The 12,096-nt window shown below is 34.0% G+C and overlaps 1 protein-coding gene across 1 annotated transcript; it reads right to left on the reverse strand.

Annotated features, from left to right (window-relative positions):
• Positions 1 to 1,132: 1,132 nt before the first annotated feature.
• On the reverse strand, positions 1,133 to 8,020 carry LOC125677747 (uncharacterized). The gene is made up of 6 exons (XM_048915920.2): positions 7,698 to 8,020; positions 5,910 to 6,002; positions 4,875 to 5,071; positions 3,961 to 4,118; positions 3,666 to 3,853; positions 1,133 to 1,239 (listed from the first exon to the last, which is right to left on the reverse strand). Exons 2-6 carry the CDS (start codon positions 5,992 to 5,994, stop codon positions 1,133 to 1,135), a joined length of 735 nt encoding a protein of 244 aa, XP_048771877.2. The 5' UTR covers positions 5,995 to 6,002; positions 7,698 to 8,020.
• Between the last annotated feature and the right edge of the window lie 4,076 nt (positions 8,021 to 12,096).

Genomic DNA, 12,096 nt, shown 5'->3' on the forward strand with positions numbered 1-12,096 from the left:
AAGTGTGAAAGTATTGACAACATTTTTTTCATTTGTTTCCTCTGTGTTAAATTTTATTTATAAAGACATTACTTAACTGACAACTCAACTGTATGACAAACGGGATGATTTCAGCTTCTCCATCGTCAACTTCCCATATTTATGTAGCAATATTCCATTATCACCTGCATATGGTGCTTATACATCTCAACTGATTCGATATTCAAGAACTTGTTTTGCGTATAGTCAGTTTTTAAATGGAGGTAAGCTACTGATAAACATGTTGATGGTACAGGGGTTTCAACAGTTTCGATTGAAGTCGACATTTTGCAAATTCTATGATCGTTATAACGATCTAGTTCGTCAATGCAACTTATCATTGGGTCAAATGCTGCCTGACGTGTTTCATACCGATTGTTAAGCCGTTCTTGGCACACTGATTTTGACTGCGGATAACTCCGTTTACCTGAACACGATATAGGGCTCACGGCGGGTGTGACTAGTCAACAGGAGATGCTTACTCCTCCTAGGCACCTGATCCCACCTCTGGTGTGTCCAGGGGTCCGTGTTTGCCCAACTATCTATTTTGTATTGCTTGTAGGAGTTATGAGATTGATCACTGTTCGTTATCTTCGCCTTTATTAGTTTAAGCATTATCGAAAATTTGTTTCTCATATTGCAACGCCACAGGTTACAGGTGAATCACCATGTTTTTACCGGTGTAAATCATTCACCACCGTAGCAAAGTTCAGCCCTGTTTCTAAAAGGGTCTTCGTGTGTAAGGTATACTTTGAATGTCACAAACGGGGGTCAACACAACGAACTCCTTGTCACGTAACGAACGTTATAAAGACTTAACATTGAGCCACTTCAATTTCTTAAATCGATAGGTAATCTTAAGTACAAATAACGTATATCATTACATCATCTCTATTTTTCTTTGAAATACTGGTGTAGAATGAACATGTCAATGAATTGGACTTTTCACTGGCATCATTTAACTACACATATGACTATTGCGATATTACTGGGAATGTGTGATGCCCTCAACTGTTCACCACCTTTCCAGTTTAAAACGTAAATTTTGATATGCGTCTAAGGAAAATATTATATGCTACTGAAAACAAACAAAGTGATTCCTGATATCAATTCATTAGTACAAACTGGATGTACATAGATCAAATCTATCAGGATGCTTTGGAAATCCTTCTTGAAATTTACACCCTATGTAAACGTTCATGACATCGGCGACCCCGGGTCCTGAAAAGGAAAACAAAGCAGTATCATTACCACAAAACATTATTACTGTCACCCATAATAAGAAAACGCATATCGTGTTCAATCTCAACTCCTATAAGGAATACAAAATATATATTGGGGCAAACACGGGACTTTGGGTATACCAGAGGTGGGATCAGGTGCCTAGGAGGAGTAAACATTTCCTATCGACCGGTCACATTCACCATGTGCCCTATGTCTTGATCAGGTAGACGGAGTAATCCGTAGTTAAAATCAATGTGCCAAGAACGTTCAAACAATCGATATGAAACACGTCACAAGGCAAGCATTTGACCAAATAACAGCACTGGCAAACTAGATTATGTGGTGTCTTTAATTTTTAGTTCAAATGGATATATATATCTAATTGACATATGAATGAAAATGATTATTGTTATCAGATAAAACGTTGTCGATATATCTAATTGTCGAGAGAAAAGTCACAGCAAGAGATTGTTTCCTGGTGTAGACGCTTTTGAATACATGCTGCTTCATAAGAAGATAAAAAAAAGGTCATGTTGACGTAAAATAACTACACTGTCCACCATAAATAAGTATACACTTACCAAAATAAGTTACTTACGCATACAAAATATGGGCTACATCACATAGATCTTTTGGGACAAAATACATAACTCTTAAATATAAATATATCACATTAGGCTTTTGACTTTTAACATCCTTCTTTTCTATTAAAGCACTTCATTTTCTGAATTTTTGAATTTTCTAAAAAGAGACATCTTGCAAACTTTTATTTTAAAACCATTTCAAATTAATTATTAATACATATTATTATGTTTGATAAGATCTTTGGATTTTCACCTTAAATGAATCAATATATATTTAATGTCCATTGTTGTTTCACATATATTGAAGTTGTACCCTTGAATGATTATTTTACTGATATAAATTGAAAATTATACACAGGGAATTAAACTCTTTTTCATTATATTGAATAGATTTCATTCCAAAATGTGTATTTTGCATGTGTGTATACTTATTTATGGTGGGTAGTGTATTATAATAGGAGCAGTGACGTTTCTCAAAATGGAATACACGTGTATATCCGCCATGTCTATAATTAAGATTCATCAATGTACTCTGTAGTTCCTCACAACGGTTTTGTGAAAATGTTGATACCTTATATATGTAGATATTTTACGGTATAATCCACTATTTGAAAATTTCATCTAAAGGGAAGTATAGATCATGTGTATATTGTAAACATTCACTTGCATTTTGTTTTTGTATCTTAGTTATATATGTCTTCCATTTTGACCCAGTATTAAGTTATTCTGGAACGTCTTACATGGTATATGTACATGTATCACTCTGCATGACAATATATGAAGAAAACCGAAATGTCTATACCCACATACCTTAATTCTTATTACATGATTCACGACATATACAAAAAAAATATTTGCATATCTGTCTGTTTCTCTATGATAAGCTTTTGAAGTTCCAATGTGTAAATTTCCATGTTTTAATTTCCATTAGGTGGCATTTTTTAGATATGGATTCTATATTTTTAATTTTTATTTCCAATATATGGAATCATTATCTAGTGTGTTGCACATAAGATGCGATTGACTTCGCCATTATGCAATTTATCTTGATCAGATGTCCCATTACTGTTAATTATCTTACATTATGTATTTATAAATGTTTGTATGTATGTATCTATGTACGTATGCATAAATGTATGTATGTATGGATAAATGTGTGTATGTATGTATGTACATGTATGTATAAATGTATGCATGTATGTTTATATGTATGTATGTATGTATGTATGTATGTGTGAATGTATGTGTGTATGTATGTATGTGTATGTATATATGTATGTATGTATGTGTGTGTGTGTGTGTATGTATGTATGTATGTGTGTGTATGTATGTGTGTGTGTGTGTATGTATGTATGTATGTATATATGTTTGTATGTATGTATATATGTATGTATGTGTATGTATATATGTATGTATGTATGTGTGTGTGTGTGTGTATGTATGTATGTATGTGTGTGTATGTATGTGTGTGTGTGTATGTATGTATGTATGTATATATGTTTGTATGTATGTATATATGTATGTATGTGTGTGTATGTATGTATGTATGTATGTGTGTGTATGTATGTATGTATGTAAATGTATGTATGTGTATAAATGTATGTATGTATGTGTATAAATGTATGTATGTATGTATGTATGTAGGTGTACTATGTAGGTAGGTAGGTAGGTAGGTAGGTAGGTAGGTAGGTAGGTAGGTAGGTAGGTAGGTAGGTAGGTAGGTAGGTAGGTAGGTAGGTAGGTAGGTAGGTAAATCTATAAAGTATGTGTGTATGTATGAATGTTTACTTGTCTGTTTTTCTATGCATTTTGAATACATGTTATATACTAATTACTTACTGCGATTCCAGTTAGCAGCTTTTGAACCCCTACTATACAGAAACAACGGAGTCCTCCCTTTCCTTGCCCAGGGACAGAGATCGGTCTTGTCTATGATCACAAACCACCCAACATCATTCGGGCAACGGCCATACCTTTTGTTGACAAAAAAGTGCCTTTTGACAGGACGCCTACCATCTCTGTCGTGCCTACAAAATTAGCAATGACAATTTTGTAATTCAAATGTCTATATTGGGGATATTGTATGTAAATTCTTTGATGACAGTTTGTAGATGTTTAATATCATTATATTTACCCTTTAATTGAGAAATAGTTAGTTCTCGAGGTTTTGAGATCGGACCAGCTACTGTGAAGAAGCCTGGATTTGCTAAACCAATTTAGCTTGTTGCTTCCACTGCCATCAAATTCTAAGAATGCTAAGGTTTTCCCATTACGGCCAAGTACCACCCGGATCTGAAAATGGATTTGCTTGCCTACACACGCATACAAACAACTTTTCCTCATATCAATTAGGACAATAAGGTGATGGAAAACAAAGTCAAAATGCATATCCCAGTATATGTCTAGAATTAAAAAGATGATAAAGCCTTTAAAATAGCTTAAAATATCAAATTCGATTCTTTTTGAAAACAAAACATCAACATATAGCTGCAAATGGTTTAAAGTTCCGAAATATAAAACAATGTCGATCAAAATCAAGGCTGAATACACCGTTAATACTGTTCGGAAGCATGGTGAAGATATCCACTCTATGTCTTATGCTGGTGATACATCTTGATTTACAGTATCACTGCTGCGTTAAACCCAAGTCAATAAAAGTGGGCAATAGATGTTACTTCGCCAAACTCCCTGCGTCAGAAGTGAAAGTCATGAATCTTTAGGACATGACCTTTAAAATGCAGGTCCTGATCATTCCTACAGGTGACTGTTAACGGCATCTGAACAACATCCATACGTGAAAGTCGATGTTTGAGGCGCTTCGCTTAAAGCTGGTCGCGTCTTCGCAAATTATTAATGCAAAATAATCGAATGGAATGTTAGACAATACTCAACGAACAAAGAAACGTCTAAATATGATTACACATCGGCGTAGTTGGCACATAGTAGGAATATTTACTGTCAATAACAGTAAGTAAGAAAAACGTTGTAAGTTTGTACATCACAGATATCTCCGATTATACTATAATACGCAGATATATATCAACACACCTTTTGGATTCTGAGTGACTCCCACTGGTCGATCAAGGGACTTCGCAGATGTTTCATATTATCTCTCCAGTTATCCAACTTAAAACCAGGTGAAAGACAACCATTGTCAGGTGAGCAAACTGATGGTGACCTCGCGTTCCAGGCGTCACGGACATCTTTCCCGTTACCTTTTACTGCGTGGAATACTAATTGCCAGTCTGAATTTAGAGATATGAAAATGGAAGAGTATCTGCCTTTGTTGCTGATTTATGTTGTCTTTCACACAAGTGAAAACTCTGTTCGACTGGACCACAATTAAACAATAAGGAAATATAATCCTTATGAATGATATTGCAAACTTTTATATACCAAGAATTCTCAGTTTTACAGAATCTACCGGTATTTATCAAAAAAAAAATATGCATTTAAAAATATGCAAATCCCATTACATACATAACGGGGTTTGGATGATATCATTAGAGCAACGTGTATTGGTTTTAGTATTGTGTCTCATTTCTGAATAGAACAATTCATTCAATTAACAGGCATATTAAAGTAGTTTATAAGACTTAGAACATTACATGTATATTTTTCAAATAATGTTTCTATTATATGTCGAACAAAGCCGATTCTTACAATAAAAACTGGGTGTTTTTGGATTACCATGAAATTACAACAAATATTTGAGAATGAGATTTTGTATTAGTTCTTAATACCAGAACAGTATTACTATATTTCGATCAGTTAACGTAGCTCTGTACACAAACGAATTCTGCTTACACATACTTCGACAAAGGTTATAAAACTATTCTATTAGCATTATGCAGTAGCTTTAGAAAAGTGTAAACCGTTACAATACAATCATTACAATACAACATACTGAGCAAATATACGTACTGTAATACGTGTGTTATTCTTAAGCAAAGACATACCAGTGTCTCGCTGTACTCCTCAAATTATTTATACCTAAATATTGTGGGGGAAACGCATTTCTTGAACGCGTTTCTCTGATAGAATTCAGAGGTTAGGGTCATGTTTGTGTTTTCCATAACTTACTATCTTCCACATCATTCGCAAAACTGTCTGTAATGAAGACAGCTACCAGACCAAGATAAATCAATGCTCCAGAAATATGCAACATGGTATTATCTGAAAGAAGGAAACATGAAAGGTGACAATAACGAACAGTGATCAATCTCATAAATCCTACAAGTAATACAAAATAGATAGTTGGGCAAACACGGACCTCTGGACACACCAGAGGTGGGATCAGGTGCCTAGGAGGAGTAAACATCCCCTGTCGACCGGTTACACATGCCGTGAGACCTATATCCTGTTCAGGTAAACGGAGTTAGCCGCAGTCAAAATCAGTGTGCCAAGAACGGCTTAATAATCGGTATGAAACACGTCAGACAGCATTTGATCCTATGATTATATTGATGAACTAGATCGTTATAACGACAATAGAATTTGCGAAATGCTGACTTCAATCGAGACTGTTGAAACCCCTGTACCATCAACGTGTTTGTCAGTAGCTTACCTCGATTTAAAAACTGACTATACGCAGAACAAGCTCTTGCATATCGAATCAGTTGAGATATATAAACACCATATGCAGGTGATAATGGAATATTGCTACATAAATATGTGAAGTTGAGTTGTCAGTTTGCCGTTAATGTCTACTTTCAATAAAATATCTAAGTATGAAGCAGACGTGGAAGACTCTGTGGTGTCCTTTATTTCGAGCTCACGGGGATATATCAAATCGACATATGAATAAAACTTATTATTGTTAACAGACAAAACGTCATCGATATATCGAAATAATAATAATAATAATGATATAATTGGTTTTGTATAGTGCCTTTTTCAGCGTATGCTGCTCAAAGAGCTTTACAATAATTAATGTACATTATTACCCCGGCAGACCTTATATCAATCTACAACTTTCTCAGCTTCCTAGAAAGCATACAGTGCAAATTCCCATTACAAGCAGTAGAGCACTAACATTCTAACAATATCTTTCACTGTCTACAGTCAGGTTCCCTTTTACACTTGGGTGGAGTGAGGAAATTCATGTAAAGTGCCTTTCCCAAGGACACAACGTCAGCACTGCCGCGGCCAGGACGCCACAATTTGTCGAATTGAAGGCCACAGCGAGAGATGTTTGCTTCTCACGTAGAAGTTTTTAAATAAATTCTGCTTCATATGAATATAGAAACAGGTAAGCTAACAAAGGAGCACAATTCGTGCCAATGGGAATTCTGTTGGAAGACCTGATCACTAAAGACCACGAAGATATTGTCAATGAGGAACTCTAGCATATTTTTTATTTCAATTTCAGAGTACTTGTGCGTGGAATCATTGTAGTGTTTAACAAAGTAAGTTTTTGGATGACTGATCACTAGATATGAATATTTCCGTTTTTCATTTTTGTTGAAGAAGCAACTGTCTATGATGTCAAAAAGTGTTGAAAAGTCATAATAATTTCTGCGATTTCAAGTTTACTAAAAATTCTTTAGAATTCTTTAGAACCCACATTTGATTAACACCACTTCTGGCATATGTAGTCGCACAGTAAGTTTGAAGTTTCTCCTTCACAGTTGTTAATATTTTCGTGAGGAGCAAAGATAGGGGCTTGGTAGAGCACTTATTAGATCCAGCAATGTATCTTTGTTTGTAAGGATTTTTATATCATTTAATATTTTAGATTAATCTATTTCATCAGTGTTCTTGAGACTTTAACAGCTCGGTTGTATAGTTTGAAAGCATTGGATTTTTGAAATTTATGAAATATCATAACCTGAAACATGTTACAATCATACTTATATAAAAGTTTATTACCTTTTGGAATAAGGAAATCCACTGATGAATACAAAGTAAACTCGCTCTATTTATATAGGTATATATGGATACTGACTCCGCCCTCTCCGAATATCCTCTCAATTTCTTACACCCCTACTACTACGTCATTCTTCACTGAGTTGGCCAATGTTTGTTTCTAAAAAGAAGATGCATTAAATACTAAGCACGGAACAGTCAATTATTTTTCAAATAAATCAGAATTTGTCAAACACAAAATATTTCAGATTGCAGTTTACTGCAGAGTACAAATGTGCACATGTTTATATCAAATATGATAAGAACAGATTAGCTGAATCGTTATTTATTCATACCAGGTGTTGTGTTTGTCACAAAACACATATGAACTATAGAATGATATTCTTTTTTATTATTATTATTCTATGGTTCTTCTATGGTATTTGTTTATATAAAGTACATATTTTACATACACAGCTAGATATTTGATGAAATGCTATATTAAGGGCTTCAAAAATTATTTCCAATAGTCGTAACCCATCACTCCAGCATACTGTTATCATACGATACCACATAAGTAAGGTTTACATAGATATATTGATAAGTTGATGTAAGATACAGGAAAAATCAACAGTTCCTAGTCACATGTTAAACACAATGACACGTAATCATGCTATAGATTTCATGGATTCATCAATTTAATCAAAATTCAACTAATGTATGAAAACAAAAAGTGATAACGAACAGTGATGGATCTCAGAAATGCTATAGATAAAAAGAAATTCAGAGGAGGTTAAAAGCGGATCCTTGTTAACACCAGAGGAATAATAGGGTACCTCGGAGGAGTAAGAATCCCATATTACCCAAGCCAATAAGTCAGACAGCTTAAACTAATAAACAATTTAACTGATGTAAACAGGTAAGGACCTATCAATTGTATTATATGATTTTTTTCTTATTTTGGGGACATTCCCATGGGGATCCTGGTCAGAATAGGTCCTCAGTACTCAGCTTGTCGTAAGAGATGACTAAATGGGGTGGTCCTTCGGATGAGACCGCAAAATCGAGGCTCCGTGCCACATCAGGTGTGGCACGATAAAGAACCCTCCATGTCCAATGGCCGTAAGCGCCGAGCATAGGCCTAAATTTGCAGCCTCTCACCGGTAATGATGACCTCTCTGTATGAGTGAAATATTCTCGAGAGGGACGTTCATCTAAAGAATGGCATAACGATTGACAACATTCGACTTAATGACAGGACGTATTTGCAAATTGGAATATTGTAACGACCATAGAACTTGGGGAAAACTGACATTAAACTAGACTGTTAAAACCTCTGCAATATCAATCTATTTAAAGCCTGCCAAAATTTAATAATTGGTCATTCGCTGAACATACTCTTGAATATCGAATCAGTTGAGAGTCATAAACACCATATGCATGTGATAATATTGCTACGTAGGTATGGGAAGCTGACCATGAAGAAGCTGAACTTTTCCCGTTGGTAATAAAGTTAATTTGTTAGTTTACTTTCAACATGTATGTTCAATAAAACATCCAAATATATGTATAAAGCAGATATGGAAAACTGTGGTGTATCATTTTCGAGTTCATTGGAATATACCGAGTCGACATATGAATGAAAAGTAGTTTTATTAAATGAATTTTCATCGATGTGTCTGATTAAAGAGTTGAAGAAAACAGCAAGATATTTTTTCTCATGTAAAAGTTTGTTTTTAATAAAAGATGCCTCATGATAATGCACAAACAGGTCAGCTATTAAAGGAGCACAATTCGTGCCCTTGCTAATACTAACAGAAAACCCTGATCACCAGATACATGTACGTAGATATGAGAAACTCCGGCATGTTTTCAATTTAAACTTCAGATCAAGTATGCATAGAATCAGAGTGGCGTTTAACATAGTAATTTTTTGGATAATACTTTATAAGATATGAATAATATTTATGGGTTTCATTATTTTATTGCTGAAGTAGCTGTCTACGATGTCAAAACATTTTTTTATTGAATTCAAATTATTTCCTGGGTTCACATTTATCTTAGAATATCTTTATAATATCACATGAATTATGTCACAAGATCTAATTATACAGGCATGCATCCGTATCCTTGAACGCAGTATTTTTATTTTTATTTTCTGACGAACATAATGCAAACGTAGATCTAACTGACAAGTAAGATCAAAGTGAATTTTCTAGCAATTGCAAAAGATGTGAACAATGATAACTGAAATTAAAAAGTAAATGCGATTTTAATTTAGATTAAGTCCATGTGTTGTGTTTTCCAAAATGTTACATAATTTGAATTTATGAAACTGGATTTCATCATGTCATTAAACAACATAACAATTTAAAAATTGCCATCCTGTTACTGCTATCCATTGACAATTGATCTACATGTAATTACGGATCCGCCTGTGATTGTTCTGTGTTCACATAATGTACAGTCTTATATTCACGAATTCTTAACATATAACATCGACTAATTCATGAATTAAAAATATGTAAACAGCGCATTCATAACGTTCCTGCAGATGTCAGTAGCTAAAATAAAGGTATCGTTTAACGTCGCAAAATAAAGGTATATCGAAAATAGGATAGTATGAAAACCATTTAGTAAGAATGGTGCCCCCCCCCCCCCTAAAACTGCAAGAAGAAAGATAACTTTGAATTCTGTCGCTTTTAAAGTGTGAGAGAAGGAAGAAGGAGGAATATAGTATAGAATAGTTGGATGCTTTGATAGCACAGATCCCGATTTACAAAGTAACATTGTTCTACGTATAGTAAAATTTTCTTTTAAAATCCAATAGTAAACTACTATCTATTATACATTCAAATATAGTTTACTATAGTGCAACCTTTGACACTTTCACCATACAACATATAACGAGATCAGTAATGGTACCTACTAGTAACCAGTTGCTATAGGAACTGGCTATTCTAAGAGAAAAAAGTAATTACTAGCCAGCTTCTTAAAACTGGAAACGTGAGCTTTTAGTAACTACATTTACCTACTCATACAAAACGTAACCAGCTATTACAAATGAGAAGGGTTAACTATTAGTATCCAGCTACTACCAGAAATAAAGGCTACAACTATTGATAGTCAGTTACAAGAAACAGGTTACTGGGTTTCAATATAACAATATATCAGGTTTATTTAGATGGTGTAGAGTCAGTTGCACATACGGTGTTTTAAAAACCTCAAGCTTGATTTTACCAGTTTCTTAGCCTCTGCAGTGCAAAACGTAAATGCACGTTAATCTGAGTACAAATCTTGAAGTAGATGTGCATTTACTAACTAGAAAAATTCAATTCTAGGTGAAAGACATGATAAGGAGTGAATTTTAAATCTGAAAATGAGCTAATACGTTATTAATGATAAATAATGAACATAAACATCTAATGATAGTTTTCACGCACAACAATGTATTTATGTTCAGGAAATAATTAAAATGAATTTGGATGGAAAATACCATTAACTTTCAAATTCCATACATTGATGGCATGTTGCTATGCGAAAATCGGGCAATGTCAACGGTATAACCCTGAATTTATCAAAAATCTAATACATTTATTTACGCAGCTCCATAAGGTTTTCACAAACGATTTAGAATTCATTCAGGAATACTTTCTTTCAAAATGTATAACCAAGCGACTATCTCGCGCATGATATCTGCAGATTGCTCCCATATTACGATGTATACTAACTGATTTATTATATTTTGTATAACGCCCCCCTCGAGAATTTTTCATTCATATGGATTGATTGATTATATTGTTGACCGCCCCTATAGATAATCTTTCACGCAAATGGAGACGTCACTATTGTCAGTGAACGGTTGCAGAAGTTAGGCCTACGCTAGTCCATGTATCTGATTTCTTTAAGCGTGATGTTAGAAGACTGATGACATACTGATTTATTAGAATTACTCCTCTTCGAGAATATATAACTCTGAATTATTTGTTTTCTTAAATGCAAACACTCAATTACTTACAATTATTAAAGATAATTTGAACGTGAAGGATTTTTGTCACAAAAATGAATAAATAGCCGATATAATTAGGCGACTGCTGTCTTAAAAGTCATTGCATGATAAACTCGCTCCCTTCGTGAATATAACATTAAATCAATTATTTTATAAAAACATATTCCTTTCTTGAAAACTATGAATAGATACACATGTGAATGATGTTCTTCATAACAACGTATTTTCAGATTTACAATGCACCCTTCTCAATGTATTTTGCCCGGATTAGATTCTTTCTATATCGTAAATAGATTAAATACCTACCTAATTAACTCAGCGGGAATGTGTATTCGTGTTTCGTAGTTAACGTTTCCATTTTCAAGTAGTTGGCTACTTGTAGTCAATTACTTGTAACTAATTTTACCGAACTCC

This window comes from Ostrea edulis, chromosome 3 (assembly GCF_947568905.1).
Source record: "Ostrea edulis chromosome 3, xbOstEdul1.1, whole genome shotgun sequence".
Taxonomy (NCBI): domain Eukaryota; kingdom Metazoa; phylum Mollusca; class Bivalvia; order Ostreida; family Ostreidae; genus Ostrea; species Ostrea edulis.